This window comes from Canis lupus, chromosome 32, assembly GCF_048164855.1.
Source record: "Canis lupus baileyi chromosome 32, mCanLup2.hap1, whole genome shotgun sequence".
NCBI classification, from domain to species: domain Eukaryota; kingdom Metazoa; phylum Chordata; class Mammalia; order Carnivora; family Canidae; genus Canis; species Canis lupus.
Genome location: NC_132869.1, coordinates 3,552,501 through 3,569,826, shown reverse-complemented (window position 1 = coordinate 3,569,826; position 17,326 = coordinate 3,552,501). Strand labels below are relative to the sequence as shown.

At 42.6% G+C, this 17,326-nt stretch overlaps 1 protein-coding gene across 1 annotated transcript; it reads right to left on the bottom strand.

Annotated features, from left to right (window-relative positions):
* Positions 1-334: 334 nt before the first annotated feature.
* On the bottom strand, positions 335-1,451 carry LOC140622718 (olfactory receptor 4F6-like). Its single transcript, XM_072808386.1, has 2 exons — positions 1,116-1,451; positions 335-913 (listed from the first exon to the last, which is right to left on the bottom strand). The coding sequence occupies exons 1-2, from the start codon at positions 1,449-1,451 to the stop codon at positions 335-337; spliced, it is 915 nt and encodes a 304-aa protein (XP_072664487.1).
* Positions 1,452-17,326: the final 15,875 nt, after the last annotated feature.

Below are 17,326 nucleotides of genomic sequence, written 5' to 3'. Positions count from 1 at the left end.
TACTAATTCTATTTGGCACCATATCAAGGTAAGGCCACTGGTGAGATAAGAAAATCATGACCAGGTCTCGTGGGTGGCTCAGTTGGTTAAGCATATGACTCTGGCTCAGGTCATGCATGATCCTGGGGTCCTGGTTCCAGGCCTGCATCCAGGCTCTCTGCTTAGCAAGAAGTTTGCTTCCTCCTCTCCTTCAGCCCCTCCTCCCACCCATTCTCTCTCTCTCTCTCTGAAAAAAATGAAAGAAAGGAAACCATGACCTAGAAGTCTCCTGCATAAGCAGAGTCCTGAAAATGACATCACAGTGCAATACCCTGCATATTTAAGAGACATTACTCTATTTCACCAACTGAGAACACAGTCTCCTCATTGCCACCTTCATCTCCTTATTCCTAAAAGCGTAGATGACCAGACTCAGAAAAGGAGTGAGAACTGCATCAAAGACGGCAAGGAATTCATCCAGATGTGATGTGGGGAAGGGCCACACATAGAAGAAGATTAATGGCCCAAAGAACAAAACAACCACAGTGACATGAGCTGACAAAGTGGAGAGGGCCTTGGACCTACTTCCCAAAGACTTTTTCTGAATAGTCACCAAAATAAAGGTGTAAGAGATGATTAGAATGAAAAAGGAGGCCACAGAAATAAAGCCAGTAACCATGAATCCCAATGTGCTTGTGTATGTGCAAGCAAGTTTGATAAACCAAGGAAAGTCACAGAAAAAGCTATCTAAATCATTAGGCCCACAGAAGGACAAGTCCACAACAAAAGCCAGTTGAGTCACTGAATGAATAAGGCCAATAATCCAGGAAGCGACTAGAAATAAAATGCACTTCCTCAGGGTCATGATCGTCAGGTAGTGCAAAGGCTTACATATGGCAACATATCTGTCAAAGGCCATGGCGATGAGGGATCCCTGGGTGGCGCAGCGGTTTGGCGCCTGCCTTCGGCCCAGGGCGCGATCCTGGAGACCCGGGATCGAATCCCACGTCGGGCCCCCGGTGCATGGAGCCTGCTTCTCCCTCTGCCTGTGTCTCTGCCCCTCTCTCTCTCTCTGTGGCTATCATAAATAAATAAAAATTAAAAAAAAAAAAAAAGGCCATGGCGATGAGCAGCACCATCTCAGGGCTCCTAACTGCATGGATAAAGAAGATATGAGCTACAAAGCTCCCAAAAGAGATGGTTTTGCACTCTCTTAAAAGATCATAAATCATCTTGAGAGCTGTGGAAGAGCAAAACATCAAGTCAATGATGGAAAGGTTGGCCAGTAGTAAGTACATGGGGGATTGTAAACGAGGGTCAGAGGTCACAGTTAGCACAATGAGGAGGTTTCCCATCAGGCTGGCCATATAGTACACACAGGAAAAGAGGAAGAGAAGGAGCTGGATCTCCCGGGAGGTGGAGAGTCCCAGGAACACAAACTCCAACACCACAGAGTGATTGCCTTCATCCATTGCCTCTGTCAGCAGGGATACCTCTCATGCCACCTGAAAGAGGAGAGTAAGGAGAAACTGACTTAGGAGAAATGGCACTGATCTTAATCTTGGGCAATTCAATCAGTGTCAGAAAACTAGACCAAGGCTGCTGTGTGCTCTTGGAGATCATTTTGATCACAAAGCAATTCAGGTATCTTTGTCATGTATTTTATCACCAAAATGCAAAGCAAAGAATAAGGATCCTTTTACTTAGATTGGTAGTTCTGTCGTATTTTTTCTGTCATTGCTTCATAGTCATTTCTCATATATGACTACAAATTAATAGGCTTTCAGAAATTACTTAACTGCATGAACTAATGCAGTGACAGTACATTTCATATTTTGGACATATCACAGTAGAATCTGTCCATAACCATGACCACATTGGCAAATTCTATGAAAATCTTTATAAACACTTTTCTTTGAAGACCTGATATGTAAATTTACCATAGCTATAAATTAGCAAGACAAGATGAGTTCTTTTAGAGGAAGGAAGGAAAGGGAGGTGTAGTGGTTGCCAGAGCATGGCATTCACCATCCCATAGAAGGAGGATAGATGCTAGAGACAGTGACGCAGTTATGGGTTCTGTGGAGGGGATTCTGCAGAGGAACAAAGAGAAGAAGGAATGAGAGACCAGAATGGCGATGATAAGTCATTTTTTAAAATGCCATGTAGAAGAGAAAGAAAAAGAGTGAAAATTACCCATGGCTCTCTTGACTTATGTATGAAAATACTTGACCTCATTCTGTATTAAATAAATGCATACTGAAATAGCAAGACACTTGTTTTTCTTACAACATTGGCAGGGATTTAAACACTTGACAAAATTCAGGGTCTGAGAGGAAATGGGGAAACATATAGTCTCATAACTGGTAGTGTGAAAGTAAACTGATAAAACATGAGCCAAGTTGGTGATACCTTCCAAAATTGTAAATGCTCATGTTCTTTGATTCAGCTACTCTACTCCTTGGAAAGGATATCTGGATGTGTGTGTGTGTGTGTGTGTGTGTGTGTGTGTGTGCGTGTAGGTGTATGTGCATGCATGTGCACGTGCACATGCACACAGGAAGAAAGTGAACAAAGAAGAGTGGTAGGAGAGTGGGAAGGGTGGATGAAATGGGTGGTGAGGGTCAAAAGATACAGTTATAAAATAACTAAGTCATGAGGATGTAATGCATGGCATGGTGGCTACAGCCGTTGGTCATGTATTACCTATTTGAAAGGTACCAAGAGAGTAAATCTTGAGAAAGTTCTTATTGTGATGATCATTTTGCAGTGTAGACAAGTATTGATTCATTATGTCCCACACCTGAATTGATAGACTAGGCCAATTACATCTCAATTTTAAAAAGATACAGAGATGTTTACTGAAGCATTGTTGCTTTTAAGAGTAAAAGCCTGCAATCCCATTTACAAGAGTAAAAACCTGACAATAACTTCAATGTGTAGAAGCAGGGGACTAGTTGAATAATGTCTATCAGACCCCATCTATGGAATACTATGTAACCGCCTAATTTGCTAAAGTTGACCTAAATGTACATAGGCAGGAGAGATAGAGGAAAGGGGGCATTATCTGGCATTCATCTTATCCTGTCTGGCTTTTTAAAATTTATATCAATAAGTTACATACATAAAATCAGATTAAAATGGATAGACAATGCCTAGATTGATAGGCAAAATAAAAGTTAATAATAATTACCTCTAACGAGTAGGAAGCTATGCAGGAAAAGGGATCTTTTGCTTTTCACTTTGTAAGCTCTCACCAACCATCTTTCATTTTTGCAGTAAACCTGCAATTGAGCTTTAACAAAAATGTCAATATATGTGGATCTGAGAAATTATACAACTTGTATCTCTGGGATTTAAACCTTCCAAAGATACCTTCATAATGTATCTTCCAAATTATAGCAATCTCAGATCTTGCACCCAAGATATTCACTGTGTTACCATACTCCTTTCTTTCTCTCCCACTCTTAGCTAAACCACCTCCTCTTCCCCGGACAGGCACTCAAATGGTATTCACCCTTCCCTCACACACACACTTAATATTCCAGCCCATGGCCTCCTTCCACATTCTTCACTCAGCTTGCAGTGCCCAGGCCTTCATCACATCTCTCCAGTTCTTCCCTTTCTTCAACAGCCCACTCTGCACAACTCCTTACTCTGTGAAGTCCTTTTTGATACCCTTGCTTTACATATATGGGGTGAAGACAAATTTTCCTTACAGTGTGGTGACAAAACAAGAAACACTAACAACCATAGTGTTCTACTACTGCTCTAACAAAGACCACTATCTAATTCTCTGTTGCTCTACATAAAGGTTTCTAAATATGTGTTTACAATGTCTTTTCTAGTTAAAAATAGAGCTACCCAAGGGCTCAGGAATCGCACTACCAGGTATTTATCCAAAGGATACAAACAATGATTCAAAGAGGCACATGCAACCCAATGTTGATAGCAGCAATGTCCACAATAGCTGAACGATGCAAGAGCCCAGTTGTCCATCAACAGATGAATGGATAAAGATGTAGTGTATACATACAATGCAATGTCATTCAGCCATCAATAAAAAATGAAATATTTCCATTTGCAATGACACAGATGAAACTACAGGATATTATGCTAAGGGAAATAAGTCAGTCAGAGAAAGACAAGTGCCAGATGATTTCACTCAAATGTGGAATTTAAGAAACAAAACAGAAAACATAGGGAAAGGGGAGGAAAAATAAAATAAGATGCAAGCAGATATATAGGCAAACCATAAGAGATGCTGAACTCTAAGAAACAAACTGAGGATTGCTGGAGGGGAGATAGGTGTGGGGATGAGGTAACTGGTTGATGGCCATTAAGGAGGGCCCTTGATATAATCAAAACTGGGTATTGTACACAACTGATGAATGACTAAATTCTATCTCTGAAACTAATTTTTTAAAAGTCTTTTTTAGACCTTTTTTATGATGTTGTAAATCATACTCACATTAATAAAAAGCAACACAGCTTGGAAGCAGTTAGTTTCTTTTCACGGGGATTATCACCAGTAACCTCCCCACTGATGCAATTTATCCCAGCAAACGACTGACTCCAAATTACCCTCCTAGAAGCTGACAGTTAATCCACCCATGCTTTCAAATCAACCTTTATTTTATCTTCCCCTAAAAATGGATGATACTTTTAATGGATCAGATTAACTAAGATTTAAAAAGTAGATAACTCCTTGTGTTGGTAAAAAGTTGGAAAACAGGATAGTTGTGGAAAAAAATGGAAAACATTCGTTGGTGGCACTGCTTTCTAGCCAGTCTTTCACTTTCTGCCTAACTGAAAACTTGAGGTCTCTACTGATACTTGGTATCAGTCTCCACTTTTAAACAAGGGCAGAATAGTAGTTTAAATCTGATCTTTTCCATTAAGGGGAGTGAAACTGTCCCCCTAACTCCTTTTTGCTAAAGGAGAACAGGTGATCAGTGGTGATCAACAACTAAATACCAGGGTGCCTTTGTACTGTCCTGAGTCTCACAGCTGTTCAACACACAGCATTGACCGCTGCCCACACCTCCACCATAAGCCTAGAATGTAAGAAACCAGAGACAGTTCAGAGACCATCTAGTGACCACCTGACCCTCTTCTCTCCTCAGGTTTGATTATCCTTGTGCTGGTCTGCACAGATAGTAAACAAATGATAAACAATGTGGGCTCACCTCCCATTCAAGCAATGATGACAATTCTGGAGTACTTTTAAAGTAGATCAAACACTTGTAAAAACAAAAACAAAAACAAAGACTTGTAACCTCTACTTCATAACCTGAGTCTCACTCAAATTACTCACAAGGTTGAGCTGAAATTAGAATTACTGGAAAACAATAAAATTCACAGAGAAACATCTCAATATCATCACCATACAGATTTCTCCAGTAGTTGGCTCCTCCAGAGATATGTAGAGAGAGCTCAGAAGAGTAAAAAGATGTACATGAATGGGCAGTGGAGCTGCATGCTGTCAAAGGGATTGTTCCTACAATGCAGCAAGCACTGTAGAAGACTGTTGCTGCTGGGATCTGAGTGAAACTGCTAGTGATTGTAAAATCCCTCTATTTTAGAGTTAGGAAAGCCAAGGTACAGAGAGGATAAATAGCATTACTGAAGCCAAGGACAAGCCCATGGCCAATCCAGAATTAACATGGTTGAGTCTTGGTTTCTAGACAAGCCAGGTTATTCCTACTTCTGTTGCTGGGATGGTCCAACCTGGACATCCAGTGTGTGGCTCAGGAAATCATAATATATCCAAGCTACTTTCTTCAGCATTGTCCAACATTCTTCTCACTTTACTCCCCTTGGATCAGATGTTCTGCTCCTACTATATTCTTCATCTGGGAACAACACTCAAGACACATCTGCAAATGTCACTAGAATGACTCCTCCAATACAGGTCAGGAAGTCATGATTTGAGTCCATCATCTTACTGTCTTCTCTAGTTTGGGTGTGAGTTTATCTGCCATACTCTCCCTGTTGAATAAGAGAACTCATTCATTTCTTCTAGTTGACTAGATCTCCCTTCTCACTGCTCTATGTGTTTCTACTTGAAGCTCTCATCTGCATCAAAAATTATGTCCACCTATCTAACTCACCTGAGCTCATGTCAAAATGATCCTGGACTTAGATGACCACAGAATGCAGAGCTCTTTCTTTGAAATGTTATCAGCAGCTGGCATAAAAACTCATATGTAATGCCTCCAAGCAGGAAGCACAGCTATAGCAGCACTGGAAAGTTACTTGAGCACTGCTGTAGAGACCTGGAATTGCCACTGTACTACATTTTGCCAAGGGAGTTTTATCCTAGAACCCCAGAAATTTGGTCACAGCAACCAAAGGGAAAAGTTAGTAATAGGCCACTTGAGGGGGGAAGGAGAGGAGACTAGAGATTTTTGTGGAAATTATCTATTTGATTTTCTGATTCATGAGAGGAAAAACCTCATAAGAATGAAAATACATACCTTCAAACAAGTGAAAATAATGCTTATAGTCTCCATAGGAAGGAAGCAAGGGAGCAAAAGTGGATGTAATGCAGGGCTCCAGTATGGCGCTGTCATCTGTGTATCATTAAACAGGATAACTAAAGTAGAGGTAATAAGATATGCAGATGTTCCATCAACAGTTAGCTAGTTCTTTATTATGTGTGTGATGTGGAGAGATGAAGAGGGTGCTATAACAGCAATGCAAGGGGATGAACCCACATGATAGTGGAGCTGAGATGAGATGGAGCTGAGATGAGATGAGGCAAATCACTAATGGTTTAATATCTCATGCAAAAAGAAACATCAACGAAACAGAAAATCTCCCCCAGTTACATCGTATATTTTTACATCAAAAGTATGCAGAGAGTCAGTGATGTGGCCATTGATAAACCATAATCATATAGAGCACTCTGTTTCAGTTACCTATTGCTGTATAACAAAGTAGCTTAAAGCAACAGCATTTTACTTGCTCCTGAGTCTGCATTTAGGACTGAGCTCAGCTGGGCAGGTCTCATGCTAGTCTCACCTGGGTTTTCTCATAAGGCATCAGTTAATTGGCAGTTTGGAGATGGAGGGTTTATGAAGGCCTCTTTAACATGTCCAGGGCTTTAATGGTGGCTATGGTCTGGGCCTTTTCCTCCAAGGGGTTTTTTATCATTCAGTAGTCTTGCTGAATTCTTTACAGAGTAGTAAGAACACTGTAGGATAATGAAGGCAGAAGATGCAAAGCAAACTATGTCTTAGTTCTGGAATTCAGGCAATATCATCTTTACCACATTCCACTGGTCAAGACAAGGCAAGAGACCAGGCCAGATTTCAGGTTGAAAAATAGACTCCACCTCTTAACAAGAGAAGGTGTGAAATATTATAACCATGTTTTCAATTAACTAGAGACTCCATAACTACTCATTTGAGTTCTGTTGATTGGCTAAGTCTCAGCCTTAATATTAGGAACTGAAATAATTCCTATGAGTTCTAAGTTGCTGTTGCTCCAAATTTTACTAATTCAAATTTTACCTAGCAGCTCTCTCCCACTCCTGTATTTGTTTTCTAGTTAACAGATTTGTAATAATTAATTTTAATTTCTTAATGAATTAACATCCTGTTACTATATATGAGCCTGGGGAAGCCACATGACCTTCTTGAGTCTTCTGTGTTCAGGACAGAAGAGCCTTCTGTCAAAGAATATTTAAGAACACTGAGGCAGAAACCCAGCCACTTGCTTAATTTGAAAGTAATCTAGAGTTCCTTTCATATAGAAATTTCTACCATCAACATATACAGAACTGTCTGATGAGTTTAAGACGTCCAAAGGAGGGCAACTTAATGCATCTGAGATAAAGTCATAAAAGCAAAAGATATCAGCAAAGTAGGCAAGACTGAGCAAGCAAGTTCTCAATCCCAGGTACAGAGTGAGGGTATACATGACCACCCTCCAACATAGACTCTCTACCTTTTTCCCACCCCTGTCTCCCCAGATCCTTGCATGTCACTTGCTTTCTGGAAATGATAGAGTTGTGATATGAAGACAATAGCTGTGATACTAGAGCCCAGATCTCTTCTGTGGGAATACCTTCACAGAAGAGGCTGTGAGGAGCAGCTAAAGCAAGCCAAGGCGGACAGTCCAAGGCAGGCTTGCAGAGGTTCAGACAGCAATGTGTGGGTAACTGGCTACCAGTCATTTGGGAAAAGCAGGCAATGACTCAAGCAGAGAACTATGTGCCACAGTGGCCCATGTCCCTAAAGCAGAAGAATGGCTACAGCATAGCCAACAGAACAGTCTGTACTCATTGGAGAATCTTCCTGCCAATTACTCTAGAGGAAATATTTAGGGAGGAGAACCCAGGAAAAGATTTAATTTCTGCTTCAGAAGCAAGGCAGAGAAATGAGACTCAGAATTTTGTATTAAGGCCATCGGCAAGAAGGAGGAGCAAGGGTCCTCACCTCACCTGGCCCCACCAACTTACCAGGATAACTGTCAAATCATCCTGAAAATATATTAATCCTACCTGAGATTTAAAGAGATAAAGGCCAAGAACGCTGAAGAGAGAAGGATTTTCGCTTCTAACAAGGTAGGAAGGCGGAAAAAAATAAAATAAAAAAGAATCAAGGAGGGGAGGGGCCCCGTGTGGTACTCAGCTAAGAGGGGCAGAGAGAGACTCCAGAACAGGAGAGCCCTGCCCCAGAGATGCAGGAACTTTAAAAAATCTACATGGGATTCTTTCCAGAGAGGCGCTCAGCAGGGAATTCGGGCAGAAGCACAGGATGGGCAGGGGAGCCTCCAGTTTCCCGGAATCTCTAACAGAGGAAGTGCGCCAGGGGAGAGCGCCCGCCACACAGTGGGGCGAGCTCAGTAAAGGGCTGGAGCCTGCACCTGGCGAGGCCTCGGGGAGAAGCCGGTCGGTCAGGCGGGGCTCCAGATGGAGGGGGCTGCGCCCTGCTGCCTTCGGAGCCGCGGCCCCAGGAGCAGGATTCCAGCAGCACAGACCCCAGATCCCAGGGCTCCGGGGGACACAGCCCAGGATCCTGCGCTCCCCTGGGACGGGCGGAGGCAGGGAAGGCACAGAACAGCAAGGAATTTCCTGCCTCGGGCCGCCCCAGGCGGAGGCAGAGAGGGCTCAGGACGGTGAGGACTCTTCTGCCGCCGGGTGCCCCCCCCCCCCCCCCGGAGCATCTAGGCCAGTGCAAACTGAGAGCTGCAGGTGGTTACTGGGGAAGCTGACACAGAGCTGGAGAACTGGCCTCCGCCAGTGTTGCTGTTTCTCCTGATGTCGCTGGGTTCCTGGGAGGGGCGGGGCCGCCAGGGGAAAGAGGCCTCATCGGGTAAACAGCTCCCACTGAGTCCAGCACCCAGCAGGGGACGGGGCAGCTCCCCAGGTACACGCACCTGGGAATTAGCACAGCAGGCCCCTCCCCCAGAAGACCAGCTAGAAGGACAAGGAAGAGCAAATTCAAGCAGCGCTAGAAAGCTCCAGGGGAAGTCAAGGGATTTACAGTATATAGAACCAGAGAGTACCCCTCCGGTTTCTTTTTTTCTTCCTTTTGCCAGTACAACTCCTTTTAATAACAGACTGTAAATTTCCAAATTTTTCTCTTTTCCCTCTTTAACTACAGTATTTTAACACTGTTCATTTTTAAGTTTCTCCGTCTTTGACTTTCATATTTCTACCATCACAGGTCTTAGATATATTTTCCACTTCTAAATTTCCTTCAACATACACAGCTAAATTTTGGGACATATACAAGATATGTTTTTTTGCTTTACGTTTTTTGTTTCTCTGCCTCATTTTGTTCTACAATGGCAGAAGTTAATACCTTCTAAAACATGACCCGCATGCACCCAGAACCAAGTGGAATACCGTGCTGGTTCATTCTGTGAGATTATTTTCTCTCTTCATTCCCATTCTGCCCCCCTCTTTTATCTCATTTATGTTTTGGTGGTCAATGTTGGGGCCATCTACAAATATCACTAGTTTATATAAATTTGGGATTGAGCATATTCTAACATACAGAGAACTTAATATACTCAGAACCAAGAGGATCACCCTCTAGGGCCACTCAGGTAGACTACAATCTCCCTCCGCTACAACTTCGTCACCACCACCATCTCCCAGGACCCTCCCTTTCCTCTTCTTTTTTCTTTTTTCTTTTTTTCTTTTCTCTTTACATTTGCTTTTTTCTCTTCTTTTTCCTTTTTTTCCTCTTCTTTGGGATTCTTGGCCTTTTATTATTTACTACTTTGTTTTAAATTTTGTTTTTCATTTTAGTGGTCCTTTTGTTTTATTTCGTTCTGATCTTTGTTTTCAATTTCTGGTCTCTGACCTCGCCAGAATCATCTAGGGAGAAATTTACTTGTATAGTGCTTGATATTCTTGACTCAGCCCACTCATACAGCCACTCTGCACTGAGCAAAATGACTAAAAGAAAGAACTCACCACAAAAGAAAGAATCAGAAACAGTACTCTCTGCCACAGAGTTACAGAATTTGGACTACAATTCAATGTCAGAGAGCCAATTCAGAAGCACAATTATAAAGCTACTGGGGCTCTGGAAAAAAGCATAAAGGATTCAAGAGGCCTCATGACTGCAGAATTTAGATCTAATCAGGCCAAAATTAAAAATCAATTAAATGAGATGCAATTCAAACTGGAGGTCCTAACGACGAAGGTTAATGAGGTAGAAAAAAAGAGTGACATAGAATACAAGTTGATGGTAAGGAAGGGAGCTGAGGAAAAAACAGAAAAAAAAAACAATTAAAAGACCATGAGGAAAGGTTATGGGAAATAAATGAGAGCCTCAGAAGGAAAAATATACGTTCAATGGGGTTTCAGAGAGCGCCGAGAGAGACAGAGGCTTAGAAAGCATATTTGAACAAATCATAGCTGAGAACTTCCCTAATTTGGGGAGAAAAACAGGCATTCAGATAGATACAGGAAATAGAGAGATCCACCCCCCCTAAAATCAATAAAAACCATTGAACACCTTGAAATTTAATAGTGAAACATGCAAATTCCAAAATTAAGGAGAAAACGTTAAGCAGCAAGAAACAAGACATCCCTAACTTATATGGGGAGAAATATCAGATTAACCACAGACCTCTCCACAGAGACCTGGCAGGCCAGAAAGGGCTGGCAGGATATATTCATGGTTCAAATGAGAACATGCAGCCAAGGATGCTATATCCAGCAAGGCTCTCATTCAGAATAGAAGGAGAGATAAAGACCTTCCAAGATAGGCATAAACTGAAAGAATATGTGACCACCAAGCCAGCTCTGCAAAAAATATTAAGGGGTACTCTGTAAAAGAAAGAGGAAGTTGGGATCCCTGGGTGGCGCAGCGGTTTGGCGCCTGCCTTTGGCCCAGGGTGTGATCCTGGAGATCCGGGATCGAATCCCACGTCGGGCTCCCGGTGCATGGAGCCTGCTTCTCCCTCTGCCTATGTCTCTGCCTCTCTCTGTCTCTCTCTCTGTGTGTGACTATCATAAATAAAAAAAATTTAAAAAAAAAGAAAGAGGAAGGCCAAAGAAATAATCCACTAAAACAGGGACTGAATAGATATTATGATGACACTAAATTCATATCTTTCAACAGTAACTCTGAACATGAATGGACTTAATGATCCCATCAAAAGATGCAGGGTTTTGGACTGGATAATGAAGCAAGACCCATCTATTTGCTGTCTACAAAGACTAATTTTAGACCTAAGGACACCTCCAGCCTTAAAATGAAAGGTTGGAAAACAATTTACCATTCAAATGGTCCTCAAAAGGAAGCTGGGGTAGCCATCCTCATGTCAGATAAATTAATGTTTATCCCAAAGACTGTAGTAAGAGACGAAGAGGGACACTATATCATATTTAAAGGGTCTATTCAACAAGAAGACCTAACAATCATGAATATTTATGCCCCTAATGTGGGAGTTACCAAGTATACCAATCAATTAATAACAAAAGTAAAGACATATTTAGATAATAATACAATAATAGTAGGAGACTTCAACACTGCACTTTCTGCAAATGACATATCTTCTAAGCACAACATCACCAAAGAAAAAAGAGCTTTAAATGATACACTGGACCAGATGGATATCACAGATATTTACAGAAGTTTACATCCAAATGCAACTGAATACACATTCTCCTCAAGTGCACATGGAACTTTCTCCAGAATAGACCACATACTGGATCACAAATCAGGTCTTAACCAATACCAAAAGATTGATATTGCCCTCTGCATATTTTCAGACTATAGTGCTGTGAAAAATGAACTCAATCAGAGAACAAATTTGAAAGAAACTCAAACACATGTAGGTTAAAGAGCATCCTGCTAAAAGATGAATGGGTCAAATAGGAAATTAGAAAAGAATTTAAAAGTTTCATGGACTCTAATGAGAATGAAGATACAACCATTCAAAATCTTTGGGATACAGCAAAAGCAGTCCTAAGAGGGAAATACATCCCAATAAAAGCATCTCTCAAAAAATTGGAAAAAACTCAAATACTCAAGCTAACCTTGCACCAAAAGGAACTGGAGAAAGAACAGCAAATAAAATCTACACCCAGCAGAAAAATAGAGTTAATAAAGATTCGAGCAGAACTCAATGAAATAGAGACCTGAAGAATTGTAGAACAGATCGACAAAACCAAAAATTGATTCTTTGTAAGAATTAATAACATAGATAAATCATAAGCGAGCCTTATTAAAAACAAAAGAGAAAAACTCTAATTAATAAAATCACGAATTAAAAAGGAGAGATCACAACCATACGAAAGAAATAAAAACGATTTTAAAAACATATCATGAGTGGCTATACACCAATAAATTAGGCAATCTAGAAGAAATGGACACATTTCTGGAAAAAACACAAATTACCAAAACTAGAACAGGAAGAAATAGAAAACCTGAGCAGACCAATAGCCAGGGAGGAGATTGAAGCAGTCATTAAACACTTCCCAAGACACAAAAGTCCAGGGCCAGATGGCTTCCCAGGAGAATGCTGTCAAACGTTTAAGGAAGAAACAATACCTATTCTACTAAAGCAGTTCCGAAAGATAGAAAGAGACAAAATACTTAGAAACTCGTTTTTGAGGCCAGCATCACCCTAATTCCAAAACCAGACAAAACCCCACGAAAAAGGAGAAATATAGACCAATATCCCTGATGAACTCGGATGCAAAAATTCTCACCAAGATATGAGTCAACAGGATCCATCAGCATATTAAGAAGATTATTTACCATGACCAAGTGGGATTTATCCCCGGCATACAAGGCTGGTTCAACACTGTAAAACAATCAATGTGATTCATCATATCAGCAAGAGAAAAAACAAGAACCATAGGATCCTCTCAAGAGATGCAGAGAAAGCATTTGACAAAATACAGCATCCATTCCTGATCAAAGCTCTTCAGAATGTAGGGACAGAGGGAACATTCCTCAGCATCTTAAAAGCCATCTACAAAAAGCCCACAGGATAATATCCTTCTCAATGGGGAAACACTGGGAACGTTTCCACTAAGATCAGGAACAAGACAGGACACCTTCACCACTGTTATTCAGCATAGTACTAGAAGTTGTAGCCTCAGCAATTAGACAACAAAAAGAAATAAAAGGCATTCAAATTGGCAAAGAAGGAGTCATTCCCTCCCTTTTTGTAGATGACATGATACTCTACGTAGAAAACCCAAAAGACTCCACCCCAAGATTGCTAGAACTCATACAGCAATTTGGCAGCGTGGCAGTATACAAAATCAATGCCCAGAAATCAGTGGTATTTCTATACATGAAAAATGAGACTGAAGAAAGAGAAATTAAGGAGTTAATCCCATTTACAATTTTACCCAAAAGTGTAAGATACCTAGGAATAAACCTAACCAAAGAGGTAAAGGATCTATACCCTAAAAACTACAGAACACTTGTGAAAGAAATGGAAGAAGACACAGACAGATGGAAAAGTATTCCATGCTCATGGATTGGAAGAATTAATATTGTGAAAATGTCAATGCTACCCAGGGCAATTTACACATTTAATGCAATCCCTATCAAAATACCATGGACTTTCGTCAGAGAGTTGGAACAAATCATCTTAAGATTGTGTGGGATCAGAAAAGACCCCAAACAGCCAGGGTAATATTGAAAAAGAAAACCAGAGCCGAGGGCATCACAATGCCAGATTTCAGGTTGTACTACAAAGCTGTGGTCATCAAGACAGTGTGGTACTGGCACAAAAACAGACACATAGATCAATGGAACAGAATCTAGAATCCAGAAGTGGACCTTTATGGTTAACTAATATTCAACAAAGCAGGAAAGACTATCTGCTGGAAAAAGGACTGTCTCTTCAATAAATGGTGCTGGGAAAGTTGGACAGCCATGTGCAGAAGAATGAAACAAGACCACTCTCTTTCACCATACACAAAGATAAACTCAAAATGATGAAAGGTCTAAATGTGAGACAAGAATCCATCAAAATCCTACTGGAGAAAACAGGCAACACCCTTTTTTAACTTGGCCACAGTAACTTCTTGCAAGATACGTCTAAGATGGCGAGGGAGACAAAAGCAGAAATGAACTATTGGGACTTAATCAAGATAAAAAGCCTCTGTACTGCAAAAGAAACAGTCAACAAAACTAAAAGACAATCCACAGAATGGAAGAAGATATTTGCAAATGACATATCAGATAAAGGACTAGTAACTCAACACCCAAGAAACAAACAATCCAATCATGAAAAGGGCAAAAACATGGACAGAAATTTCATCAAAGAAAACATACACATGGGCAACAAGCACATGAGAAAATGCTCTGCGTCACTGGCCATCAGGGAAATACAAATCAAAACCACAATGAGATACCACCTCACACCAGTGAGAATGGGGAAAATTAGCAAGACAGGAAACAACAAATGTTGGAGAAGATGTGGAGAAAGGGGAACCCTCTTGCACTGTTGGTGGGAATGTGAACTGGAGCAGCCACTCTGGAAAACTGTGTGGAGGTTCCTCAAAGAGTTAAAAATAGACCTGCTCTATGACCCAGCAATTGCACTACTTGGGATTGACCCCAAAGTTACAGGGAAAGACAGAGACACCTGCACCCCAATGTGCACAACAGCAATGTCCACAATAGCCAAATTGTGGAAGGAGTTTGGTGTCGGTTGACAGATGGATGGATAAAGAAGATGTGGTCTATACATACAATGGAATATTCCTCAGCCATTAGAAACGACAAATACCCACCATTTGCTTCAACGTGGATGGAACTGGAGGGTATTATGCTGAGTGAAGTAAGTCAATCAGAGAAGGACAAACATTACATGATTTCATTTATATGGGGAATATAAAAATTAGTGAAAGGGATTAAAGGGGAAAGGAGGGAAAATGAGTTGGAAATATCAGAGAAAAGGGCAAGACGGCGGAAGAGTAGGGTCCCCAAATCACCTGTCCCCACCAAATTACCTAGATAACCTTCAACTCGTCCTGAAAATCTACGAATTCGGCCTGAGATTTAAAGAGAGAACAGCTGGAACGCTACAGTGAGAAGAGTTCGCGCTTCTATCAAGGTAGGAAGACGGGGAAAAAGAAATAAAGAAACAAAAGGCCTCCAGGGGGAGGGGCCCGCGAGGAGCCAGGCTGAGGCCGGGGCGAGTGTCCCCAGGACAGGAGAGCCCCGTCCCGGAGACGCAGGAGCTGCACCGACCTTCCCGGGGGAAAGGGGCTCGCGGGGAGGTGGAGCAGGACCCAGGAGGGCGGGGATGCCCTCGGGCTCCCGGGGACACTAACAGACACCTGCGCCCCGGGAGATGCGCCGAGCTCCCTAAGGGCTGCAGCGCGCACGGCGGGACCCGGAGCAGCTCGGAGGGGGGAGGGCGGAGGAAGAGGCTCTGCAGAGGGGGCTGCGGGGCGGGAGCAGCTCGGGGGGCTCGGGGGCGGCTCCGGGGAGGGGGCTGCGGGGCGGGGGCAGCTGGGGGGCCTCGGGGGCGACTCCGGGGAGGGGGCTGCGGGGGGAGCAGCTCGGGGGGGTGCTCGGGGCCGGCTCCGCGGAGGGGGCTGCAGGGCGGGAGCAGCTCGGGGGGCTCGGGGGCGGCTCCGCGGAGGGGGCTGCGGGGCGGGAGCACGAATCCACCAGCGCAGGCCCCGGAGCGCTGAGCGCCGGGACACAGCCCAGGATCCGGCCTCCCCCGGGACAGGCAGAGGCCGGGAGGGCCCAGGACAGCAAGGACGCTCCTGCCCCGAGCTGAGCAGATCAGCGGCCCCGCCCCGGAGCCTCCAGGCCCTGCAGACTGAGAGCTCCGGAGTTACTGCGGGAGCTGACTCTAGGACTCCAGAGCTGACCCCGCCACTGGGGTTGTTCCTTCTGGGACCTCACTGGGTAAACAACCCCCACTGAGCCTCAAAGTGGCCTCACCAGATAAACAGCTTAAACATCACTCACTGAGCCCTGCACCAGGCAGGGGGCTGAGTAGCTCCCCCAAGTGCTAACACCTGAAAATCAAAACAGCAGGCCCCTGCCCCAGAAGACCAACTAGAGGGACAGGGGAAAAGCAAATTATTGAGCAAGCAGCACTGGAAAGTTCCAGAGGAAGTCGAGGGACTTACAGTATACAGAATCAGAAGATATACCCCCTTGTTTTGTTGTTGTTGTTGTTGTTTTATTTCTGTTTGCTTCCCCCCCCTTTTTCTTTTTTCTTTTCTTCTTTTATCTTTTTTTATCGTTTTTTTCTTCTTTTCTTTTTATTTCCTTCTTTCTCTTCTCTCTTTTTCTCCTTTTCCAAAAAAACTTGTTTTTGGCCACTCTGCAGTGAGCAAAATGACTAGAAGGAAAAGCTCACCTCAAAAGAAAGAATCAGAAACAGTCCTCTCTCCCACAGATATACAAAATCTGGATTACAATTCAATGTCAGAAAGCCAATTCAGAAGCACTATTACAAAGCTACTGGTGACTCTAAAAAAAGCATAAAGGACTCAAGAGACTTCATGACTGCGGAATTTAGATCTAATCAGGCTGAAATTAAAAATCAATTGAATGAGATGCAATCCACAATAGAGGTCCTAATGACGAGGATTAACGATGTGGAAGAACACGTGAGTCTTTGATGGCAAAGAGGGAAACTGAGGAAAAAAGAGACAAACAAAAGATCATGATGATAGATTAAGAGAAATAAGTGACAGCCTCAGGAAGAAAAATCTACATTTAATTTGGGTTCCTGAGGGTGCCAAAAAGGACAGAGGTCCAGAATATGTATTTGAACAAATCGTAGCTGAAAACTTTCCTAATCTGGGAAGGGAAACAGGCATTCACATCCAGGAAACAGAGAGATCCCCCCTAAAATCAATAAAAACCACTCAACACCT